Source organism: Canis lupus, chromosome 1 (genome assembly GCF_048164855.1).
Source record: "Canis lupus baileyi chromosome 1, mCanLup2.hap1, whole genome shotgun sequence".
In the NCBI taxonomy this organism is placed as follows: domain Eukaryota; kingdom Metazoa; phylum Chordata; class Mammalia; order Carnivora; family Canidae; genus Canis; species Canis lupus.
The window spans coordinates 44,089,750-44,117,155 of record NC_132838.1 but is presented as its reverse complement, the minus strand read 5'-3'; the positions used below and the strand labels follow the sequence as shown (position 1 = coordinate 44,117,155).

At 36.9% G+C, this 27,406-nt stretch overlaps 1 protein-coding gene across 13 annotated transcripts in view; it reads left to right on the top strand.

Moving 5' to 3' along the window:
* RGS17 (regulator of G protein signaling 17) overlaps positions 1–27,406 on the top strand; it is a 96,223-nt gene that overhangs the window by 37,836 nt on the left and 30,981 nt on the right. For 10 of the 13 annotated variants that reach the window (XR_012031944.1, XM_072828389.1, XM_072828397.1 and 7 more), the window contains one exon: positions 23,374–23,517. Coding sequence is in view for 11 of the 13 variants with exons in the window: in XM_072828379.1 (XP_072684480.1) it covers positions 23,374–23,517 (144 nt within the window). In the remaining 2 variants the exon portion in view is untranslated. Of the gene's footprint in view, positions 1–20,621; positions 20,746–23,373; positions 23,518–27,406 lie in introns of those variants that run through there. The other 3 variants (XM_072828438.1, XM_072828358.1, XM_072828406.1) reach the window with 3 other exon arrangements.

The following is a 27,406-nucleotide window of genomic DNA, read 5'->3' as shown; positions in this document are numbered from 1 at the left end:
CACCTAAGATTTTGAGTCTTTTTCTATATGCTTTAATGAATGTCACTGCTGTGTTCCACTATTTGGAATATCCTATGGCATTTTTCAGTTCCTTCTTCCTATACCAGGTAAGAGTCTTCCAGAGCAAATATTTATATACTTCTAGTTACTCTGGAGTCAAAGAAGCTGCTCAATCGACAGTACCTGCATAACCTATTACATTAAAGGAGGCACAGCTTCTAGCTGAACTAAGGCAGGCTCCACCTGTCCTTTATGTTACCTTCCAGCCTTCTCAGACACCTTAAATCACTTCCATCTTTAAAAATAAAAATTTCCTCCCTTGACTCTACATCCTACCATTTCTAGCTGTTCTCTACCATTCCTCTCCCCTCACAACCAAACTTTGGAAAGAGATGTTGAAGCTAGTTGTCCCCCCTGCCTTACCTCTCCTCTGTACCACACCCCTTCCAGTCAATCTGAGGTCCTTGACCATCTATATGACCACTTTCTGATTGTCACTGACCACCTGTGTACTTAAATCCAATTAGATACAGAATCTACACTTCAATAAAACAAATTTGCTAAGGGCTTTTAAGTAACTCACAGATTTTTTTTTTTTTTAAGATTTTATTTATTCATGAGAGACACACACACACAGAGAGGCAGGCTCCATGCAAGAAGCCCTATGTGGGACTCCACCCCAAGTCTCCAGGATCAGGCCCTGGGCTGAAGGCAGTGCTAAACCACTGAGGCACCCGGCTGCCCAGCTCACAGATTTCTGAGAGGGTCAATGAGAGGCTCTATAGCTAAATGTCCAGGAGCAAGGCCCAGCTGGGCCATCTGTAGAGAACATAACCATTGCTGTCTCTGTTGAGCATTGATAAAGCTCCAGGCTGGTACTCCTGTCCTTGTACAGCCAAACCCTTCTACCACCTTACATGCCAGAAGACCAGTTCTCTGCAATGCGGCCATCTCTTCCCTCTAGAAATAAACATATCAGTCATTCATCTGATTTCCAAGGAGTTATTCATCACTGCATTCTCACAACCCAAGGTCATACCCCATACCTGAATGTTCTACATCAATACTTTCAACATTCCTCTTTCATGATAATGAGGTTTACAATGATAATTCTCAGTATTTGTGTGTGTGTGTGTGTGTGTGTGTGTGTCTTTAAAAATTACCCCTTAATCTGGAAAGCTACATTACAGTTTATAATATGGTCATTTCAAGAAAAACAGGTCAAGAAAAGCATGTCATTTTATAGTCTGCAGCATTAACAAATTCAAACAATTTTAACTTAAGACCTGACAATTTTAGCTTAAAAATCTTAAGGTTTTTCTTTGTTAAAATGTGGCTCTTTGGGTTTACATTTAATTTTAGCTGCTCTTAGGTTTCAATTCCAAGATCTAGCCCTGGAGTAATATTTACTGGTTTTGTTTCTTATTTGTTTCTCCTTCTCTCCTCCCCCATCAGTATAGTCCAAGAATTAATGAATCGTTTCCCTCAAAGATTAGTACTAATGACCCTATTTCCATAAAAACAGACTCACCACTTGGCCAGCTTTTTCTTCTGCAAGCTTGCCTGTAGGAATGATCCATTAGTTAAAATTTTAAAAGAAACTAGAAGATGTTTGTCTCCCAGAAATCTGATTGTGACATAGGCCTTCACCTGTTTCAGCACTTAAAAAAAAAGACATTTTAAAAAAATTTGTGATGAAAGCTATTAACTACTCTTTATGCCCTAAAAACTGATGAAGAAAACTAGCTTTCTTAGCTTCATGAGATATTCATTGATTCATTGTCAGTAAGACAAAATGTTTACTCACCATCGGAATTCAGATAAAATATCTAATTAGAGATACAGTCTTATCTTGGAGGAAATGGAGACTGGAATTTGTAGGAAAGAGCCTAGAGAGGAGGGAAGTTTTCTGATAAAAAACTGCAGAAATCTGTGTAGGGTCTTGAGTTTTTGCTGGGTACTAGGCCACGAATGCATAAGGTAAAATTTTACAAAATCAAGCAAAAAGGAGGCAAGAGTAGCAAGAAACAGCTCCCAGGGCTTACAGTTTGGTCGGAGGGCACTTAAGCTCCAACTGGCCAGAGGAGATGGATAGTCCACAGTAATCCCCTGGTGTGCATCTAGTGGGGACTGTGGTGGAGTCAGGCCTTAGTAGGAGAGCTGAACTACACTTGGAGACATGGCTCTTCAAGATCCACACTAGCAAAGCTTGCATTGAAGGGGCCTTCAGCAGATCATGCTTATCTACAAGTAGTTTACTGACCTGCCAAAACAAAGTCCAACTACCATTAAGAGAAGAAAAAATTTCTTTAAATTTGTGAGTGGATTATGCAAATATTTGGGCCTAATTTTGGGGGGAAGTTTTAAAGTCATGAATTCTCTGCTTTCATAATTGTAGGAACATTTAGATTTTCCGTTTCTTGTTCTTATGTCTTTCAAGGAATTAGTCCTTTCGATCTAAGCTGTCCATTATTGGCATAAAGTTGTTAATAGAATTCCCTTATTTTTTAAATATCTATTGGATCTGTCATATCACTTTTTTTCATTCTTGATATTGGTAATTTGTCTTCTCTCTTTCTTCGTTGACTTCAATTATTTCAGTTAATCAACCCACACATTCAGAGACATTTTGTTCATTTCCAATCTTTTATTACTGCAAATTATGATTTAATGTATAACCATGTGCATGTGCTGTGTCATATTTATGGAGATGAATCTTTGTAGAGATTGACATGGTAGAGTTTTGGGATTGAGTTTTTGGATTTAGATTAGCTATATTAAAGGACAAACACATATGTACTTTTGTTAAATATTGCCAAATTGCCCTCTATAATGGTTGAACAATTTTGTTTTCCCTGCAGTAGTATATGGAAAGTAGTTCTTTCTCTACAGCTTTTCCGACAGGATATGTTGTCAAGCTTTTGATTCATAAATCTGATATTTGAATAGTGGTATATCAAAGTAATATGATTTGTATTTATGTTTTCTTACATTAAAATGCAATTACATCTTTTTAGTATAGGACCATCTATATACATTTTTTGTCCCCTTTTTATTAGGCTTCTGGTCTTTTCTTCTGTTTAAAAGAGCTTTTTATATCAGCAGATTGTAACCATGCCTAGAGCAAATACTCTTTGATAATCTTCACAACTCTCAGTATTTGTACTCTGCATTTCCGATTGCCATAGTTGCTTCTTCTACCCTCTAAGCTACAAATTTAAAACAAAAATTTCTTCCATTTCAGCATTTGTCTATTGATGCTTATAGTGGTGTGTTTTTGTTTTGTTTTGTTTTGTTTCTTGCCATGCAAAGTCTTTTTATTTTTTCTAAAATTTGATCATGGTTTGCAAGATTTTCCCTTTTCCCATATTATAAAGAAATTCACCCATATTGTCTTGTAATATATGTATATTTTCAATGTTTGCATCTATGTCTGGAATATATTTAGAGTATATTCTGGTATTTGGTTGGAAGATTCCGTGAACATTATTTCTTTCTAAATAACTATTCATTTCTTATAATACCATTTAAAAGAACCCTTTTCACTTTTATTCTGTACTAAATTTCCATTTTTTGGTCTGTAAATAGTAGTATCAATATTGAACTGAGTTTACCTGTGAATGACAAAGAAGAATGGAGTTTTGCAAAATAAGGAATCAAATTATTTTTGGTTTATTTAAGACTAGGTTCCCTAATTTGAACTATGTAAATAGTTGTTTGGGTTTTCTTTAACTATGCAAATAATTTTTAAATATAGCACAGAATAAAATGTATGAATTCATTTATTTATATTGTTACTTATTTGCCATTTTGTAAATTCATGCTGTTAAAATCATCAGCCCAGTTTTGCTCTCTTTTCATCAGCACCCAAGGGCAGGGCAGCTCACAGTTTCATGCTGAATTGCACTAGCACGAGAGTAGAAGATGGCCCCTGCTTCCTCAAGCTTCTTCCCTCTTAATAGTGTACTTAAAAAGCAAACTCAAAGAATGGGCTTTAGTTCCTTTCCCGAACTGAAGTTTCCATATGAAAGTCAAACAATCAATCATCTAATAAACAATCTGTCTTTGATACCAACCATGAACTGCTGTGCATACAAAAATCCTTTTTAAAATATTCACCAACCCAATTACTGGTGAGACTATAGACTACTGACAACATCCAATTTACTAAGGCTAAGGAAGAATTCCTAAAAACTGTATCCTGTTTGTAACATCTAAATACCTAGCAACTGGGAGGGCAGTCTTTTTCCTGCCAGTTATAGAACTAAGGAAACATTTTTTTTCCATTTTACTCCATAGCCATTTCAGTATGTTAACTAGAGAGTTCCAAATGTTTCTGACATCCATTCTGCTTTGACAGGGACTTCGGTAGTAAGGAAGCTGTTGAGAATGAATAGTGTTCTAAATAGCCGATTTTATGTGATGAGTTAAAACAAGGGATGCAGAGCCAAACAAAATGAAAGGGACAGATTATTAGGAAGAATACTACTCAGGTGGAATCGATTTTGTCTGCCTGTTAAAACTCAGAAACACTGACTTGAGATCAACAAAACACTGCTGATTTCTGGTTGGGCCAACTTTTGTGTAAATGAACAGCCAGCAGTCAATTGTTACCCAACAAGCCACAGAAAACACTATCAGCTTTGGAAATGGAAGATTGTGTAAATTTGTATTACAAATAGGGATAGCTTTTTTCTTACGGATAGTAAGGTTCATGTCCTCAAGAATATTTTTAGATATTGAAAAAAAATTCCTTTTTATATTTCAAGAGTGACAAGAAACACTCTTGTTAATAATCTTAAAATATATCTGAATTCTAATTCATCTCTTGAGGTAGGTTTGAGTCTCATTTCTTAGTTTTGGTCTGGATGTCGTACTTAGCAGCATTCATTAAAATCATTGAACCGAACCCCTTTCATCAGTCAGTGAGTACATAGGACCCACATGAATGTGGACCAACAGAGCAACTCTTAATGGTGGACAGCCAAAATTTGTCTCCCTAGAATACTCTCTCTGTAGCCTCCTATGTCCTAAGGGACGAATCAGTATGGCCTACATTGAAGAGTTTGGCCAATATGGACCTCTTCCAAGAGGTCAAAGGGAAGGCAGAAGTTGGGATATTTACTTCCAGCATGGTCACCTGCTGCCTGCTTCTCTTAGTCAACCTCAGACCACAGCTTTGGTCAGAAGGCGTCTCCCCACGTAACCCTTTCTGTCCCTCTCCTCATAACTATTTTCTCTCCTTGTATCTGTATGACTAGGAGCCATAACATCACCTATATTACTTATACCTGTCCCCTGTTTTCCAGAGTACTGCCTTGTCCCTTGGGATTTCCCTTTTTTGCCCCCACACCCTTTTGTGAACAGCCCATCATAAAAGACTCTTTAAACCTGACTGTCCCCCAGTTATCTCCTGGGACCCTGACTGCTTAAACCCTCTTTGAAAATTTCACAGAATATCCTCAAAGTATTGCAGGCATGTTTGTGGCACCTCAAGATAAGTCTGGAAGAGTAGCAGATGCTAATAACATTTTCCCAAGTGGAGCATGCCTGTTTGGATAAAGCCAGGAACTGCCTCTTCTGGATAGGGCTTGAAGAGGAAGAGAAACAGAAGAGAGGGCTGAGCAGAATTGATGGTTTCACAGGAGAGGAGTGATACCATTCCTTATGGTAGTTGTAATGAAATGACATGTATGTTGTCTTCTAAAATATTTTAGAAGCCCCTTGGGAAATGTATTTGTAGTGAAGGGGGATGCCCTTTTATTGCAAACCAACCTACAAACTCCCACTGCACTCTGACTTAATGAAAACTGATGGGCCATTAAGATGAAAAACAAGACACTATCTTTAGACTGATATGAGCTATATATAATAGGAACTTAATGTATGCATGTTCATTGATTTTCTGGATTTGTAAACCTTCAATTGCAAATCACAATCTTTTTAATTTTGGATCGAATTTTTCACAGTTCATATAAAATCGAAACCAAGTATTATACATTTATTTGTATAAAGAATAAGTATTTCCAACAGGTATTTTAAACAAATGCTGACTTTTATAGGCTTCTTCACTGAATAAAATAATTTAACTCTGATGATTTCAAGCTACTTTGGAAAAAAATGGAAGTGCAGACAATCACAAAATATTGGCAGTGCATCATGGATTGACTGAGCTATCCAGCCTTTCTGGAGCATCTGGAATATATCTATTGCCTGACAAAGAGATTTACCTGAGGGCTGTTACTTCAGGTTATGATCACTTCTCAGATCCTATCAGAGCTTTGCCCTAGAAATTTGTGCTAGAGCATGTTGCATAGGTATTATTAACAAAGAAAGAAGGATCATAGGCTTTGGAAATAGGCAGTCTTAAGTTTAAACCTGTACTGGGCATTAGCTCGATACCAGGGACTAATCTGTCTGGTTTCAGTTTTCATGTATATAAAATGGCAATATCTACCTCACTGGTTTGTTTTGAGGGCTGCGTGAGAATGTATGTAAAAACTGCTCAAAAAAAAAAAAAATCTGAGTGTGTAATGGCACAGCCACTTTGGAAGACACTTTGGCAGCTTCTGACAAAACTAAACATATTCTTAACATATGATTCAGCAATCACACTCCTTCATATCTACCCAAAGAAATTGAATACTTATATAGACATAAAAACCTGCACATGATGTTTATAGTAGCTTTATTCATAATTGCCGAAACTTGGAAGCAACTGAGATGTCTTTCAGTAGATGAATGAAGAAACTGTCATACATCCAGACAATGGAATATTATTAAGCTCTAAGAAAAAATGAGCTATCAAGCCATGAAAAGCCATGGAGGAACTTTAAATGTGTATCACTAAGTGAAAGATGCCAATCTGAAATGGCTACATATTGTATGCTTTGCACTATAAAACATTCTGCAAGAGGCAAAACTATGGGGACAATGAAAAGATGAGTGGTTGCCAGAGGTGGGCAATGACAGGGGAGACGACTAGGCAAAGCACAAAGGATTTTTATGGTAATGAGCATTCTCTTACGGTATTTCAGTGACGGATATATGTCATTACCCATTTGTCCAAATCCATAGAGTGTTCAACATTAAGAGTGAGCCCTAAGGTAAACAGTGGATTTCAGGTGCTTATGATTTGTCAGTATAATATACGTCATTCTAGTGAATGATGATAACGGGGAAGATATATGTGTGTAGTGGGGGAATATATGGGAAATCTCTCTCAACTCTCCCTCTCAATTCTGTTGTAAACCTAATACTGCTCTCAAAAAAATACTCTAAATTTTTTTAAAAATAGTTATCTGCATCTCACTTGCATTAAATTATATGATCCATTTCTCCATAACTCAGCAACATAATGTCAGAAGCCCTATTTCATGAGGCTGACTTTTGCTGAGATCTGTAACTGCAGTATGTTTTATTTTTTTAGTATTTTAATGGCTTGTGAATTATGTGGAATAGAGCAATGTAGTAGCATTTTTTCCAGCCGCATGTGAATTGTTTATACATTTTCACATTCCTAAGTGTGACAATATTTCTGTTCCTCTATGACAAATCATTACTGTCAGCATTAACTGAGCAACTAATGACAGTAGGGCACTGCCTTTGATACTAAACATACATGTTAATAATTTAACAGTACACTTATCTTCAAAACATTTCATATAGAAAGGACAAAAGCATGCAAATCAGTGTAATTACCACAGTGTAATTACCAAATTGAGAGCTACTGTGCGCCCGGCACTGTGCTTATTACAAGGGTCTTTTCATTTAATCTCAAACATTTTGATGAATTATTAGGTAATATTATTATCCTGATTTCATAGTTGCATGACCTAAAGCTCAAAACGGTTAGGTAACTTGCTCACGGAGTAAGAGATAGAGCTTTAATTTAAACTTTCAACTATTGTAATAGAATACATCCTCCCTAACAATACTAGTTCTGATACCGGGTGCAGACAATTAAGTGTTAGAACATTGCTACTCGATGTGTGATTGCATGTGATTCCTGTGCTGATTTGCAAAACATTTGTTATTGGTCCATAACAAAGTAAATACTGAAATTGAGAGTAAGCTTTTAGAAATGTTTAGAGCAAATTTGACAAAGTAATTTTTATGTCTATTAAATCTAATAGTGGGGATCCCTGGGTGGCTCAGCGGTTTGGCACCTGCCTTTGGCCCAGGGCGCGATCCTGGAGTCCCGGGATCGAGTCCCGCATCGGGCTCCTGGTGTGGAGCCTGCTTCTCATTCCTCCTGTGTCTCTGCCTCTCTCTCTCTCTGTCTATCATAAATAAATAAATAAATAAATAAATAAATAAATCTTTAAAAAAAAATCTAATAGTAAAAACTAATCAGTGCTCTGTATTGAATCTTTTATTATTTATTTTTATTGTGTTTGGCCAAAGTATTGCTCCATGGCTGATTGGAAATTTAAAAACAAAAAACAAAACAGGGACACCTGGCTAGCTCAGTTGGTAAAGCCTGCAACTCTTGGTCTTGGGGTTGTCAGTTCAAGCCCCACGTGGGTCCTCAAATTTAATAGGAAGGAAGGAAAGAGAGAAGGGAGGGAAGTGGAGAAGAAGAAGGAAGTAAGTAACCACTGATAATATTGTAAAGAACAAAACAGAACAAAAAAACACCCTAGTCCTTCACTACCAATAGTGTGAGATTCACTCTTCAAATCCAGAAGATTAGTGGGATGGGAAAGGGTTGGAAGTAAAGTAGGAATTATGACAGTGTTATGACAATGTAAAGAGCTAATGATAATTGAGTACTTACTTTGTGCCCATGACTGTGCTTCTCCCTCTCTGTCCACACATACACACACATACCGTATAAACTACACGTATGCCATACACATGTATATATGTACATACGGGTGTATATATATATACTATATATAGTGTATATATATAGTATCACTTATACATATATACATATATTTCTTTGTATGAAGTTATCATTTAATATCTTTACAACAGCCCTAAAACTTTGAAGTAGATATCTACCGTGTCCATTTTACCTGATTATGTTCTGGATATTACTGCTAATATCTGCTGCTTTCCTCAGCGTATTCTTTACTAAAAACCAAACCAATGGAGATGCTCTCATTATCAGTGCTCTTTTGTGACTATCTGAGGCTGGAGAATAACTGTGCTTCCCCACTGGCCCCCCCCCCCCCAATAAAACCTGTCCCTTCTTTTCTCTTTTCTATATTTCAGAGGGTACTTGGTGGGAGGTTGGGAATAGCTGTGTCAGGGGCTTTGGGAGAGCCTTTATTCCCTCATCATACTTAGCTGTTCTAGTAACTGCTGCCCACTCTTCTTGGAATGAGTAAAAATGTTTTGCTGTGTGAGTAAAGAGTGCTGACTGAATTGATTTCATCACTTGTGTATTTCCTGGAGTTTGGTGAATTTATTAAAGCAAAAACAACAACAACAACAGCAACCACCAAGAAACTTGAGGTGAGGTGAGATGAATTTTCTAACAGGACCAGTGTGCTGAAAATGCATATGTTAAAGGCAGAGTGAAGGGAAGTAACTGTGTTGATTAAATAGACCTAATAATGTGCTACAGGGAAAAGGTGACCATAAATCCTCTTCCACGAATTTTTACCTTGAATAGAGCACAGGTGAGCTTTTGAAAAAGTTTCCTGGTTACTGAATTGTATCTTTAACTGTTCTCTTTTTATAGATGTCTATTAGTGTAACACAATATACATAGAATGTAGCTTTGGAAAGAATAGATAGTACATTATCTCATTTGCTGACTGTATCTGAGAAAGTGGCAGAGTTAAGCTGTTCTTCAATATAGAAACTATTAGGAAGTGCAGGAGAGAATCAGAGGTAACATTGGTTTGGTTGGAGAAAAAGATTTGAATAGTATATAGGGATATTATGTTAAACACAAACATAAATGGGATATATTTTGTGTTTTAGTTCTCTTCTGGTGGTGCTTCCACATAGTATTAATCCCTTTATTCCCATTTAATGTGTTTATATAGACATTGCTCTGTATTGAATTTCCATAGCAATTATCCTTGTTTGTGTAACAATCTTAAATAATTATGGGAACAATTACTATTAGGAGAAACAGTCTCTGGCATACCCTTTTCAAACGTGGTTTTATTATCTCTACTGATTTTTTTTTCTGTTTATAGTTTGTCTTTTTTTTTTTTTCTTATGTTAACATGCTTTTTTTTTTTTAAGATTTTATTTATCTGAGAGACAGAGATCACAGGAGCAGGGGAGGAACAGAGGGAGAAAGAGAAGCAGACTCTCCACTGAGCAGTGAGCCTGATGCAGGGAACGATCCCAGGATCCTGAGATCATGAACTGAGTCAAAGTCAGATGCTCAACCAACTGAGCCACCCAGGGACCCCTTAACTTCTTATCTTTTTTATGTGAATTGAAATAATAAGCATGTCTCCTCTCTGAAAAGCACTTCAGTGATTCCCAAACTGAGTATGTCACATAAATGAAAGTGCTGTCAGTACTTCCCTAAGTAAACACATGATGACTCCATATTAATCAATGGTATTTTCTAGAATGGCACAATGAAAGTAATAGCCATGCTAAGGATTCTTATTGTCACCATGCAGTGCTTATGGCAAAGATTTAGTCCCATTTCTAAAACATTCACCCTAAGCTAATGCTGCTGTTTTCAACTAAAGCAAAGCCTGAATAAGTCAGGTAAAAAGTGGATTTTTTTAAAAGCCCTACTTCATCTGTATTGGATTTTCGATTTTCTGTTATTGCTAAGTAATTGAGTGACTGCCCTTTCATATTAACTGAGCAAATCTGGCTTCTGTTGGGGAGCCTGTCCACTCACCTATGCTGGAAAGACACCTCTTTGTTTTGCTTCTCTCCTTTAACACATGTTGACTGAGCTCACTGGTTCTCAAGCTTATTCATATGTGATGAATTTTCCTGGAAAATACGGTGCTTTTCACCACTATCCTGTTGATGATACTAACATTGAAATCACTGATCTTTAAATTTTTGTGTAAAAATAAATACTGGCTTATATTAGTTTCCAAAATACATAAACAGTAGTAGGTATCAACATTTTAGGAAGAAAAAAGATGGGATAAAACTTATGAGAGACATTTCTCCTCATTAATTTTTTTCCTCTGACCAAAATAGATGATTGTATATGGAGTGGAATACTTGTTCCATTTCACAAAATTTCAGTTCTTGGTGGGAGCTTAATTGAGACACATAATTACTCTTTCATGTGTATCAAAATTACCAAGATGACTGGCCCAGCCTCTGCCCTCAAAGAGCTCATACTCTTGTAGGAAAAACTCACAAATGGCAAAACTCTAAAACAGTATGAAATTGCAGATGAAAGAAGGTCAAGCAGTGCTAGGTACTTTCCCATAGGCTGGTTTGTCAGAGCCTGCCAGGAAAAAGCACCTCTGTGAGGTGCTAGTGATACCAAAAAACAGTGAAGGTCTTTAGGATGTCAGAATTCAGTAATGAAACAGTTTTGCCCACTAATTACAACTCAGAGTGGTAGGTGCACCGTACGTGTCAGCACTGAGAGGGAAGCACTTATTTCTGCCCAAATGGGTAGAAGACAGAGGGAATGATAAGTGAGATGAGCATTGAAAGGGTATTATTTCAGCAAGCTCTTTTTGATTTTTCATCCCACTTTGTGGTTTAACTAGAAGATGCTGTGTCTTTCTGACTTACAGATATATCTCCTCTACACAGCAATCACAGTGCCTCAAGTTCACAACTTAGCACGGCCTGAAACCATGCTTCTCAGGCCTTAGTAGTTATACAGATCATCAGGGAATCTTGTTAAAATGTAGAACCAGATCCAATAAGTCTGAAGTGGGGCTTGAGATCCTCAATTCTAACAACCTCCCAGGGGATGGGATGCTGCTGATCCATGGACCACACTGTGAATGGCAAAGGCCAAGGTTTTAACTCGATATAAGAACCTTAGCAATTACCAAGTCACTCACTCAGTCACCCTTCAGTTACATTTAAAGCCCCATCTTAAAATTTTGAAGAAAAATCTTCATGTAAATATGAAGACAGAAGTTGTCTAGGAGTATAATAACAAGTATTGTGGGCAGCCCGGGTGGGTCAGCGGTTTAGTGCTGCCTTCAGCCCAGGGCGTGATCCTGGAAACCGGGGATCCAGTCCCGTTGGGCTCCCTGCATGGAGCCTGCTTCTCCCTCTGCCTGTGTCTCTGCCTCTCTCTCTTGAATAAATAAATAAAATCTTAAAAAAAAAAAAAAAAGAACAAGTATTGTGATTCTGATTACAGATTAGTGAGTGCTGTTCACTTGACACACTGCTAAGGTCAATGGTCATGCTTTCCCCTCCTTACAACCACTGAGTGAAGTAAATACTATTTCCTCATTTTACAAACAATGGCAGAGTTTAAGTAACTTTACTCACTGCCACCTGGCCAGGACAAGGCAAGCTGTATATATCACCTAGGAAAAGAAACCCATGGACATACTCACTGATGGAGTCAGACCTAACCACCCAAAGTATTGACCAGAATTCTATTCTTAGGAGTTTTCACTCTGAGTGAACAGGGATTACTTCTTGAATTCTTGGTAGTTTTAATGTAATCCTAAAATGATGTTTTTGAAAACAGCATACACAAAAAAATAGCCTCCCAGGCCCCCCCAAAAAGCAAAAACTAGTTAGGATACAGCTCTTTTTGTTTTTTCATATCTTTTTATTTATTTATTTTTAAAGATTTTACTTATTTATTTGACTGAGAGAGCACACAGCAGTCAGAGGTAGAGGGAGAAGCAGGCTCCATGTTGAGTAAGGAGCCCGATGCAGGGCTTGATCTCAGGCCCCCCGGGATTGTGACCTGAGCCAAAGGCAGATGCTTAACAGACTGAGCCACCCAGGCACCCCAGGATACAAATCTTTTTAGATAAACATGTCATGATATGGGAAATGACACTGAAGGCTTGCTCTGTCACACAGACAAATGCTGGCTTAGCTGAAGCAGAGTAGTTATCAGAAATTTTAAATTGAGGAGTGAGTTGTTTTCCTTCCCAGAGAAAATACATCACAACCAGGAATAAATATCTGTACATAGTGAATTGCTTCCTTGTCCACCCCAGTGCTGAAGAAGGCCTTACAAATTTGGCTTATTTAGCAAATACCTTTTTGGGGCTAAACACTGAATCAACAACTATATGGCAAAACTGAATGCTTTCACTAAACATGAGAAGATGGCTGCAATTATAATGAAGTTTGATTGTTGGATAAGGAGTTGATTGTGGGTACTGTGAGTCACTTGAGACTCAGTGCATTTACATGTGATAAAAATTACAGTGTTAGTGGTAAAATGAAAAACCAAACTATTAGTCTTCTTTCTTCACTGAGTAAGTCTTTGTGTAGATCCCTGAGATAGGAAGATTCTACCCAAATTTGAAGATTCTACAAAAATTTGACCACCCACCCTATGAGAAATGGTCTCTCAGCAAGAAGATAGTGATGGAAATCTTCAACATCTGTAGCCTGAAAACAGTGTACCATATCAGCTTTCTGGCAACATTAGGAACAGCTCTCTCCAGTACTATCTTGAGAGAGCTGTCACTTATTGAGTGCTTACTATATGTATGAAGATTTGTTCTGAGTATTTTACATATTCAATCCATTTGATGACCTGTACAGTAATAACGGTGTACTGATGTGTTCTATTATTATCAATCCCAAAGGGACACTTTGGGAAAGGATAAAGAGCACTGTTCAAACTTGACAGCATTTCTTAGAGCTGTAGGAATTATAGGTAAAAAATTTGAAATCTCTGCCTTGGGAAAGTAGATTTTTTAAAAAGTAATCTGAGGAATCTGCATACTCACCATCAAAATAGTCAATATTTATGTGCATCTACTAATGATAAAAATTACTGCTAGATTCCAGGAAGGCCAACATATTTGAGGTATCTATCTATCTATCTATCTATTTATCTATCTCCTTCCTCTTAAGAGTTTTATGATTTTATTGGGAAACAATATATAAACAAAAAAGGTGAATAGTATTAGTCTCAAGAACTGACAATAGGCTCTCTAAGAATGTAGAAATTGATAAAAACAGGGGTTCTCTTCCTCCTGATTGTATTTTGAAGAGAGTAGTTAGCTTGGGCAGCTCATTTCAAGAGTAGTAACTCTAGAACTAAGATATTCTCTCAATCTGGGGTGCCTTCGTGGCTCAGTTGGATAAGCATCCAACTCTTAGCTCAGCTCAGGTCTTGATCTCAGGGTCTTGAGCTCAAGCCCTGTGTCGGTGTCCATGCTGCACATGGAGCCTACTTAAAAAAAAAAAAAAGATATTTTCTCAGTCTAACCATCCATGTAAAATTGAGGCCTCTGTACATCAGCCTCAACCTTTTTCAAACAGTTGTCCAGCCTCTATTTGAATGCTCAAGAATACTTGGCTTGATACCAACCTCACGGGTAAATGAAGGTCTCATCTGAGTATCAGACAGACTTTCCATATATGGAAACAAGAGACTTAATTGCTTCTATTCGTCAATCCATCTCCTAACATTGGGATCTTACAAAGCAGATCTATATACTCTCCTACACGACATCACTTCAAATATTAGAAGAGTATGATTCGGATTGTCTGTCTTCTTCATTAGCGCAAACACCTTTGTTCTAAAAGTAGTATTCTTATGAGACATTTTTGAGTGTTTTTTTTTTTCTCCTCCTTCTAGTCTTCTGAACATATTGCAATTTCTTTCTTAACTTCTGGCCAGAATTAAACATAACCATTCGACCAGCCCAGATAAGACCCATCATCAGCTTTAGAAAACCTGTTTTAGAAAGCATGCTTCCATTACTGCATTCTAAGTTTTCATTACCTATTTTATTTACATCGTACTATTGATTAATACTGAATTTATTGTCCAGTTAATCACCTAGAATTTTTCATGTGTTCCTTGTAAGCCATGCTTTCTCTCATCCTCATCTTATGAAGTTTTTTTTAGATCCAAGCTCATATCCTTATATTTATCTTTTAAATTTCATCTTGTTTTATTTTGTTCATTACTCAAACTGTAAAGATTTTTATTTGAGATATAATTGACATATAACATTGTGTAAGTGTAAAGTGTACAAGTGTTGGTTTGATACATTTATATATTGCGATATGATTACCACTGTAGCATTAGCTCATACCTTCACCATGTCACATAATTATCATTTCTTCTACGTGGTGAGAAGATTTAAGGTCTAGTAACTTAGCAACTTTGAAGTATATAATACGGTATTGTTAATAATTAGATCAGTGCAACTGATGTTGAACTTACTTACAACTGATGTAGAACTTACTCATGTTCTAACTGTAATTTTGCATCCTTTGACCAGCATCTCTCCAGTTCTTCCACCTTCAGTCCCTGAACTACCATTCTACTCTGTTTCTACAAGTTCAGCTTTTTTAGATCCCACATATAAATAGCAGCATACAATATTTGTTTTTCTGTCTGCCTAGACATGTTGTTACAAATGGCAATATTTCCTTCTTTCTCATGGATGAATAATATTCCATTTTACACATATATATATATACATATATGCATAGAATTCATACAGAATATAGATGAGTAGAATATTATATTCCATCTATATTATATTCCATCTATATTATATTCCATCTATAATATAGATTCCATCTATATTATAGATGCACACACACATTTTCTTTATCTATCATCCATTGACAAATATTTAGGTTGGTTTCCATATCTTGGGTAGCATGAATAATGCAACTACAATGAACATGAGAGTTCAGGTATCTTTTCTATATCCTTTTTTATTTGCTTTGGTCATATATCCAGAAGTGGGATTGCTGGATCAGATGGTAATTCTAGTTTTAATTTTTTGAAGAACCTCTATACTGTTTTCCATAGCGGCTAAATCAATTTGTATTCCCACCAACAGTGCATGACTTCCCTTTTCTCCACATCCTCAACAATACTTATTTTTTGACTTTTTGTTAATAGACAATGTAACAGGTATGAAGTGATATCTCCTTGTGGTTTAGATTTGCGTTTCCGTGGTAACTAGTAATGTTGAGCATCTTTATATGTAAGTGCTGGACATTTGAATGTCATCTTTGGAAAAATGCCTATTCAGTTTCTCTGCTCATTTTTTTTTACTGTTTTGTTAATTTTTTTATTGAGTTACATGAGGTCTTTATATATCTTGGAAATTAACCCCTTTATGAGATACATGGTTTGCAAATACTTTGTCTCATTCTGTAGGTTGCCTTTTCATTTTGGTGATTATTTCTGTTGCCATGCAAAAGCTTTTATATATTTGGAGGTAGTCCCACTTGTTGATTTTTACTTCTGTTGTGTAAAGATGGTTTTGATCATTGTATGTGATCCTGCACAAGGGAAAAAAAAGCAATGTGGAGTAAAACTGTGACCAGGTGGAAATGAGATTAAAAAAAAGAGAGAGAGAAAGAAAGAAATGAGATCAGATGTCCTTCTTGCTTCTTGGAAGATACAACTAATGCCCAACAACAACAAAAAAGACCTCCCTCATCACTACCTCAGATTTATGGGTTTACCTCGCTAGTAAATTTGCCTAAGCTTTGAGGGGGGGAAGTGATAATGCTAAGGATTAATCTTTATTCCATAACAGCTTTCCCAGCACCTCACTATAAAAACTAAATGAAATGTTTTCCAAGGTGGCCAGTATGAGAGGAGCAGTCTGGGAGACCACTCACTACACGTGCTCCCAGCCTTGCTATGTCCCTGGGTCATGGGCCCTTCCAGGGCCACACAGCTCAGAGTATGAAGTCCCAATTTCGTGCACAAGTATGTACTTCTCTGTAAGGGAGAAACCAATTTCCCCACCTCATTCTCCTTTATCCTGTGAAATTAAACAGTTTCTTGACAGTCTATTTCCCTAGGGAGTTTGAATGGAAGAAAAGAGAATTGGCCTCCACATTATCGAAAGTGTTTGAGTTTTAGCCCTTGGTTATGCACTCTTTTGTAAAATTTTTTTTCTTTTTTCCTTTATGACATTAAAAAAAATTTGTTTTGCTTAAAATTAGAATCCATTAACTCTACAGAAGAAAACTATAACAGTTACACAGATTTTCCCTTCTGTATTTACAGATAAACTCCAGTGACTTTTCTTAAGCACCATTGTTTAGAAGGACACACAGGAAGTAGATGCAAGTAAGGTTTCCGGGATGTGAATAGCCGCTGTTCCCTATGCCCATTCACCCAGAGAGAGTGCTGTCACTAAGTAGCTCTCTAGAAAATTTTTCTTCCCCACTGTGTGTCACTAAGTAGCTCTCTAGAAAGTTTTTCTTCCCCACCTTGTGTATAATTCTTTGAACAGTGCAGCTATGTAGCAAAATATGACAACAGACTGTTTTTCTTATATATAGTTATATGCCAGGCAGCACAGGAGAAAGTTAGACTCCAAACACAGTTGATAATAATACTGAATATAAATATGGAACTGCTGATATTCCAGGATACATACAGATCAATCAGAGAAATAGAAGCAACCTGCTCCAAATGGTATGGGTACTTACAGAGGAAAAATCAGTGAGTAGTAATTTTTTTTTTTTTTTTGCCAGAAGGAAAATGCTTATGACACAACACACACAATTACCTCAGAAAAGCACAAAGAAGGCATTAGCCTGTGATTTTTTCCTAATGAGCCAAAGGACTTAGGAAACTGAAAAGTCCTACAAATCTAACAATTATTTGAACTCCTCTTCAGCGTTTTATACCATGACATTGCACCCAACAGGGCATTTCTCTATAAATTTTCCAAAATTGGGTATTTAACAGTGACAAAATGAAGGTATTTAATTCTCAAGAAGGTGATTAAATCTTCCTGCAAACTGGTGGGATAAGATATAGATAAGGACCTCTGTCTGGTAAAAAGCTGTATTGTATTTATGTGTGTGGGGGGTGGGGGTGCGGGGTGTTTCTCAAGACAAAAAATTAAATACAGAAAGTACAAAAGATAATAAAACAAATACTCCTGGGTGCAGTTCTCCAATTAAACAAATATTAATAATTTGTTATTGCTTCAGGTCTTTGTAAAAGAAATTATCAGATAAAGTTAAAAATCCCTTCTTTTCCAATCACATTTCCATCATTATACCCCAGTAGTCATGGATCTAGTTCATGTTTTATTACTTTACTATATATATTATCCAGAAGTAAATAAAAGGTATTGTTTTGTATACTTACAAAATTACATTAATAATACAAGCTGTTTTTTTAAAAATATTTTGCAGCTATTTTTCCATTCAATGTTATTTTACAATCTCCCTGTTGAATCCTGTAGATCTAAGTTATTCATCTTAAGTGTTGTTTTATAGAGCATCCTATAACGAGATCCCCATTTTTATTCATTCTTGAAAGGATGAAAATACAGATTGTCCCATTTAAGGAATTAAAAATATTGTATTTAATATCTTCATATACATATGTCAAAGCTTCTCCAATGTATAAACATGAGAGTGGAATTTGTTAGCTACTTTGTTATGTAGCCAGTATTATTCTTCAAAATGATTGTTTGAGAGCTTTTTGTTTACCCACATCCTCTCTCAAAATTGGTGCCCTGTGACTTTTTAACTGTGGGGAAATTAGCTATGGAATAATTGTTTTATTTGAATTTCCCTGATTACTAGTTCTGAGTATATATTAATCTAATTTGGGGCATTTGTATTTTCCTCCTCTGTAAATTGCCTGCACATCTCCTTTGCCCATTTTTCTATTAGGTTATTTGTATTTTTCAGTTGTGATGTGTTACTTATATTTTACAGGTAATAATCCTTTGTATCCTCTAGTCTGGTTCTTATTTTTCACTTTATGTGATCCTTATTTGTTCAAAGGTTTTTGATAAACTAGACTATATCAAAAATAATATTTTCCTTTCTGGCTTGGGCTCATAAATCCTTTTCCCACCCTGAAACTATAAAAGCATTTTTCTATATTTTCTTGTCAGAGTTTTGTAATTGTTTGTAACATCCAACCCTAATTCATCTGAAGTTTATTTGTGTGCATGTGTTATAACTTAAGAGATGTAATTATCATATAGAAATCTAATGTATCAACACTATGTACTGAATTTTTTTTCTGAATGATAACGGAGGCGTCCTCTAACTGAAGCATGATTGCATATGTGCCTGACTCTGTGTCTCAACTCTATACAAATTCCATAGTACTGATCTATTTATGTATTCCCATGCCAATGACATGTTGTCAAAATTATTTTATGTCATTGATAAACTATCCCCCTTGTTCTTGTTTTCAGAAATATCTTGGTTAATTTCTGCCCTTTATTCTTCAATGTAAATTTTATTTTATTTTTTCTTTTTTTAAGATTATTTATTTATTTATTTATTCATGAGAGTTCCATGTAAATTTTAGAATCCCTTTGTTGAGTTCTATGAGATTCAATTAGAATTTTTATTACACTCATATTGAATTTATGGGATAATATGGGACAGTTAACATTTTGAAGATATTTCATTTCCTCACTTGAGAAAATAACTTTCTCTATCCAGGTGTATCCTATATTTTTTGATAAAGTTTTGTAATATTTTCATAAAGTTCTCAAACAACTTGTGTTAGAAATATTGTCAGTTGCTTTTTCATTTTTTGTAATTCATTTGAATGATGCCTTTCTTTCTTGGATATATTCTAATTAGTTTTTGGTAGTATATTAGAAATATGTTGATTTTTGAAGCTTGACTTGGTATCCTTCTTGAACTATCTCTAATATCTTTATTGAATCTCTTGGAATTTCTTTGTAGACAACCATATCACTATAAATATTAAAATTTGTGTTTTCCTTTCCAATCCTTATTTACTTTTTCTTACTTGATTGCAATGGCTAGGAAATTAATAATATTCAGTGTTAGGTGTGATAGTTGACTGTCTTTTTCTTATCATTAATGAAATTGCTTATAAAATTCACCAATCAACACACATTTTTGTGTTATCTGCTATGTACCAGGCATTATTACAACAATGAACAAAATAACAAAACTCTTTACTTTCATGGAACTTATTTTCTAGTTGATTAGACAAGGGTGAATAGGTCATGCTTGAGAAGGGAGGTGTGTTTTTAAATAAGGTAGCAAGGAAGGTTCCACTGAGAATGTAACATAGGAGTAAGGCCTTTGTCAGTGCAAAGGCCCTGACACATGATTGTACCAGGCATGGTTGAGGAAAAGCAAGGAAGCCATTGTGGTTAAACAGAGTAAGTGAGGAGGAGAGAAAAGGAGATGCATTCAGAGAAATGAATGATGAAGGACCAGACATTGGCTTTGACTCCGAATAAGATGGGAAGCCTCTGGAAGATTTAGAGCGGATTTGGGTGGAAGAATCTTTGCTGAAATCATCTACTTATGCTTGTGCACTTTGGCTGCTGTGTTGAGACAAGAACGGCATGGAATAGAGAGAAGTAGTGAATGAGTAGTAGAATGAGATGAGGAGTAGTGAAAAACAGAAGGGAGTGGAAGGGAACAGTTAATAGGGCTTGCATTTACCGATTTACTGTGAGGGTCTGAATGAAAGAGAGGAGTCCAGGATGATTCCACAGGTTTTCGTTTTTGTTTTTTTCTTCTTTGGTCTGAGTAAATAGGTAAGGCTTTTCATTTTCTGAAAGTGGAAGAATTGTGGGAGGAACAGGTTGGTGGAGGAAGAAAGAGCGTCAGATTGAAACGTGTCTGCGATGGCAAGTTGAGAAAGTCAAGGGGAGACATCAGGTAGGTAGTTGGATCTATGAATCCTGAATTCAGGAAAATCATTTTTACTGGACTTCTAAATTTGAGATTCTGAACAGGCAATAGATAGGTCCAGTAAAAGTCTAATGAGTTCATAAAAAAAATGACAGAGGAGAGTTGTAGGGAGAGAGTATGAGATGGGAGAGATGAAGGAAAAAACAAAATAGACTGTGATGTGACTCACAGTCTAGAAAGCAAACAGGTGAGTGTGGTACCCAGGAAGGCAGGAGAAGAAAGCATTTCAAAGAGGATGGAGTGATCACTGTGTCACAGGTACTGATTGGCTTGGAGATTTTGATAAAAGGACTCTTAGATTGAACAATCTGGGGACATTGTGATGCATATAAAAACAGTGTTAGTGGAGGGAAGGACAACCCTTCTATTTCCCTAATTTATGTCATCTTAAATTTATTCCTAGACTTAGTAAACAGAGAAACATGAGATCTTACTTTAGCTAGTCATTAAGTTCAATATCATACTTTATCAATTTCAGTGCTTTGATATTTGTCTCTGACTTTGTTTTCTTCTGACTGAAGTAGGTTTTATACCTGATAACCTAACTAGAAATGCTACAAGAACATACAAGCATTTGCCCATGAAAAAAATTTTTTAAAGATTTTATTTATTTATGAGAGACACACAGAGAGAGGGAGAGACAGGCTCCCCACAGGGAGCCTGATGTGGGACTCAGTCCTGGGATTGGGGATCACACCCTGAGCCAAAGACAGATGCTCAACGGCTGAGCCACCCAGGTGCCCTGAAAAATTTTTTGACTATATCCCTTACATGATGAACATAGAATGTTTTTAATACATATTTTATTCTCCAATTTAGAAAAATTAGTGCTTGAAGACATAATTTTTGAAGCATGAGCTCACAATACCAAAATAATCAAAGTACATTATGGTTTTAATAAGTATTGCTGTCAGTTACACATGACATTGTATGTATGTGATTTACATACATGGCATATTTATGAAAAACATCATGTAGTAGAATTCATTTCTTTTTCTATTAAGTCATGCTATATTTGATATTCTTTTACTCAAATAAAGCTTTATTTTTTTATCCTCAACAAAGTCCTAGGTCAGGATGGGTCAGGTAAAATAGGTGACAACTCATTTGGCCACCTTTGTAAGGTCACAGGTATCAGCACATCCTGTACCTCAATATTTTTCTCATTTGCCATGATATGTATATCCCACCAAAGTAATTTCCCTGGATTTGGTGACTTTTTATCTTTCCACATTTCCCTACTGAATGAAAACAGATCTGAGGTGGTGGAGGGAAGGGAGGTGTTGTCTTTGCGACTGGGACATGTAACAGAGAAAAAGGCACTTTGCCAATATATGATCAGGCTCCAGCCCCTGGAGGGAAAAGTCAAACATACCAAGAAGAAGATGCAGTGCCTTGAAAGAAGCTAAGAGAACACCAAAACACACTTGATCTTCCTCACAATGTTACATAGTTAGAAACTTTGCAACCTGCTTTGTAAAACTCAGTGAACCTGACTGTAAACACCAGTGGAGAAACAAGTTATGTACCCCTGCTACAGTCATTTAAAAGTGTTCACCAAGGAAAGTGGATGAAATCATTCTTTTTTTTTTTTTTTAATATTTATTTATTTATTTATTTATTTATTTATTTATTTATTTATGAATGACAGTCACAGAGAGAGAGAGAGAGAGAGAGAGAGGCAGAGACACAGGCAGAGGGAGAAGCAGGCTCCATGCACCGGGAGCCTGACGTGGGATTCGATCCCGGGTCTCCAGGATCGCGCCCTGGGCCAAAGGCAGGCGCCAAACCGCTGCGCCACCCAGGGATCCCGGATGAAATCATTCTTGAGTAAAGAAAGAAGTTAAACATAAATCTTCCAACCTTGTCTTATTTACCTTACCAACTGATTTTGATTATGTGGCAATGTTGGGGGGGGTTTTGTTTTTTGTTTTTTTTTAAGATTTAATTATTTATTCATAACAGACACACAGAGAGAGGCAGAGGCAGAAGGAGAAGCAGGCTCCCCGTGGGGAGCCCGATGGGGCACTGGATCCCAGGACCCAGGGATCACTACCTGAACCAAAGGCAGGTGCTCAACTGCTGAGCTACCCAGGGTAGCTACCCACGGCTACCCGTGCCGTTCCTGCACGGCAACGTTGTTATGATAATTTTACGTAGCAGATAGTGGTGGAAGTTTGTCCCTGAAGTTTGTAAGATAGTCTCCTAAAATTTTTAAAGATTTTATTTATTTATTTGACAGAGAGAGAGAGAGCGTGCGCGCGAGAGCGAGCAACAGAGCATACAAGCTGGGGGAGTGGCAGGTGGGGGGGGGGCGGTGAAGCAGGCTCCCTGCTTAGCAGGGATGAGGGCCAGATCCCTGGGTCCTGGGATCATGACCTGAGCTGAAGGAGATACTCAACCAACTGAGCCACCCATCACCCCATAAAAAAAAATTTTTTTTGAGAATTTTTAATTTGACTGCTAAAGTTATTTGTTTTTTTTTTTCTTTCTCTTAATTTATCTCCCATCCCAATTAAATTACGTTCCCTTCAGCCTAAGCAATGTATCTTTCTTTTAGTTTTTTCATACCTTTTGTTTTCTCTCTTCTTTCAGCCAGTTGGGTACGAAAGTAGCTGAAATGCGAAAAAGACAGCAGTCACAAAATGAAGGAACACCTGCTGTGTCCCAAGCGCCTGGAAACCAGAGGCCCAACAACACGTGTTGCTTCTGCTGGTGCTGTTGCTGCAGCTGCTCCTGGTATGTGGCACTCTCTGTAGGATAGCACCCCTGAGCTAGCTGGGGGCTGACTACAGTGAATCTGCATGTTCATTCTTGGGATCTCCTTTTCCTCCTTCACAAGTAGGAATTATTGGAGACCATCATTGGAAATAGAATATTTCCCCAGAAACTACATTTAAATTGAGAGTAAGGTAAACAATGAAAACTTATTTGATATCCTGTTTTTCTCTATCCACACATCTTAAAGAGATGGTAAAAATAAGATTATGGTTATATACTTATTTAAACATACACAATATTCTCCAGGGTTCCAGAAGGTACAGGGACATTAAGATAATATCTAGCAGTACTGTACATCGCATTCAATGTCGTGTTTTAGTTATATGCTGTTTCACAGGATATTGATCATTCAGTTACAGAGCCACAAAACTGTGAGTCAGGGTGGCACTCTCAGCCACAGACACCTGAAAAAGGACAGAGAAAGAAGTACCACAGACCCATATCCACAAATCTAAAAGGCCAGGGCTATGATGGGCATAAAGTCAGTCAACTAGTTTCTGAACTTACAGCTGGCAAACATGCTTTCCTTTGTGATTTTATCACTGACACGTTCTGTAACATCATACACAGTTTTAAACTCTGCTATTTGGTTTCCTCATTGGCAAAATGATGAAGTTAGACAAGCTGATTCCCAAGGTCCTGTGTAGTACTAAATGTCCATGATGCAGGCACCTCAGAAAACCTGCTCCAGTTCCAAATTCCCCAAGTGCCTTCCAGTAAGAAAATCAATGACTCACAGTCCTAAGATTTATATGGATGAGATTCTCCAGAGGGATGCAGGACTTAATGAAAATTTTCCGTAGAACCATAAGTTTTGGGATCCTTTAAGATCCAATTCACAGGGACACCTCTGGGCCTCCTGGGCCTGGGTGGCTCAGTGGTTGAGCATCTGCTTTTGGCACAGGCGGTGACCCCGGGGTCCTGGGATCGAGTCCTACATTGAGCTCCCCGCAGGGAGCCTGCTTCTCCCTCTGCCTGTGTCTCTGCTTCTCTCTCTGTGTCTCTCATGAATAAATAAATAAAATGGTTTAAAAAAAAATCCAATTCACAAGTGGATCTTCTGAATTAGTTAGTGGTCTTCTGGATCTCCCTGACTTATGTCAAAACTCTGAAGAAAGGCCCAAAGGCTTGAATCATCTTCTTGTATATGATCTCTACAGTTATTGGTATTATTTGGTGGCATAATATTCTATCACTGTGGCCAAAATAGATGAAACGTGCTACGCTTTAGTGGTAGTGTTGGTGTTGAACAAGCTCTATCCCTTCTAGGAACCTTCATTTCCAAAAAACCATCAGACATTTTAGTAACTTGGAAGGTTTAGTTTTTATAAATATCAAAACTGCTTCCCAGATGATGATTCTTTGTTAAGGAAAGTCATAAGTGACTCCTTTTCTTTCATTTTTAAGCCTTCACTATTTCAGGTGGAGGAAATAGAGTTCTAGAAGAAGGAAATATTTCAATAAAATTGTGAATATTTTTTCCTTTATCACTCCTAAAGAGATCATTTAACTTTGGTCTGAATCCATGAAGTAAAGCGTAATGCCTTAATATGGTGGTTTGGAAGTCAGACTGCCTGACTCATGCTCGCTATCTGTTTGACTTTCAACAGGTTATTTTAATGTCCTCAAATTCCTCATATATCAAATTACAGTCATAAGAATCCCTACTTCATCAGGTTGTTGTACATTAAATGAAATAAAACACAGGCTGAAAACAGTGCCTGACACATTGTATGCATCTAAGAGATAGCTCACTGGGGGCACCTGGGTGACACAGTCAGTTAAGCGTCCTACTCTTGGTTTTGGTTCAGGTCATGATCTCAGGGTCATGAGATTGAGCCCTGCATCAGGCTCTGCACTCAGTATGGAGTCTGCTTGGGATTCTCTCTCCCTCTGTACCTTCCCACCTCTGCCTTCGTGCTCTCTCTCTTTCTTTCGCTCTCATTCTCTCTCTTGCATTAATTAGCTCACTGGATAGAACACTTCATATTGGAGAAAATAAAATCTCCTTAAAGAGGAGCTCGCTTGAAATAATGTATATGTATTTTTTAAAGATCTACTTATGAATATAATATAAAAACTAATCTTCAAAAGGAAAGCTAGTTTATTTTAGATTCTATAAGAGACATCCCAAATATATTGTTACATAGTGTTGGAGATTATGTTTCTATTTCTCATTTGTACTATGGCTATGTTCCAGGAATCAGTATATGATTTTATTTACCTGCCAAAATTTATTTCTGAATTGCTTCAGGATTATAACATCAAAACAGATAAGGAGTATGGAAGTTGTGTTGCGCTATATTCATTTGCTTGTCAAACACCTATTTGGCGACATTTCCTTTTTTTTCCCTCTCCTGCATATATTTAGTGAGACTTGCTTTTATTAATCTTAAAGAACACACTAACAAAACATTCAGTATGAGCTCATGAGCATGAGATTGTCACAGAAAACGGACTATGGATGGAAAACAAAACAGCTTTTGGAAGCTGCATGAACTCTCCACACCTCTGAGTTGATGCCTATTTGAGCTTAAAACATTTGGTGCACTGGATGAGGGCTCTGAGTTCTAGACTTAAGTGTCCTTGTCGAGAACTGTGTTTTTTAGCAATGAGTCATGGGTGCCTGAGTCTAAGCCATAAAGCACACAGTCTATAAATGTATAAACTCTTCCATATATGATAAATCAGAGGTAATTTCTAATGTAAACAACTTGAAAAAAATGAGAATAAAATCGTCTTGAACTATGGATTCTAATTGTGACAGTGTTATCTCATTGCAAATGAGAATCTCCTTAATAAATGCATTTTGAAAATATCATTTTTCTATTTTGGGTTTAAGAAAAAATATTTAAAGCCTTATTAGAGTGGGAAAACAAAAGAAATAAATGTTCTTCAAATTTTCCAGGCTAGGTCAGAGGAGCAGAATAGAAAGAAACACTAAAAAATGTTAAACTTAGGGACCAAAATAAAGTTAGAAATCAAAATAGGAAGTAACTATCATTTGTAAAAAGGAGCAGTTGTCACGTAGCTGATTTCTCCTCCTTTTAAGGAAATAAAATGCTAGGAAAGTAAATTTCTATATCGAGTAATAAATACAAAACCTCACCCTGGCCTTCAATGTTATGGATCTTTTCAACATCATAGTGTTTCCCTCAAATTTGCATTTATCTTTCATAGTTCAGCATCAGCTCCTCTCCCATATTTAAACTTAACTGTGTCGTAATAAAATGACCACTGTGCTTTTGGGGGTGGGGGATGATACAGAGATTAAGTACAAAACTGCTGAATATTTCCACGGTTTCCTTCCAAAGTCTAAAAAGCTGAGACTTAATCTGTAATGACTTGTTAAGCCAATCTGTTCTCTGTTCCTTTCAAGGAAACACTTCTGTCTTCAGATCAGTCTACTTCTCTTTTCTCCCCACAGCCTTACATTTCAAGGGGAGAAAACAAGGGAATGTGGTTTAGAGCATGTTAGTTGTTGTAACATGAATGAATCACGGAGGTCTGAGTTTTGGCCACAATATAAACCCTGTATAAACTTACAAGTCCTTCTATATGTGGGACTATGCTTAGTACTGACCAGAAGGAAAGAGGATTTTGTCAAGACCACTTGTCTAAAAGTTCAAGGCTGCCACTATGAAAACTTAATATTCCTTTTATGTCTGGATTCATACAGAGGTAATTAACCCTCTTCCCTTTTCTTGATGAGAAAGAAGTCTTTGAAAGTTGTGGGCTCTCCACCAAACTGCCATCTCTAGGACAGTAGAGGGCAGTGAGGCCCCTGCCACACAATGCACTGTAGATGGCACACTGTGTGCCATCTCAAAGTAGAAACTGCTTTGGG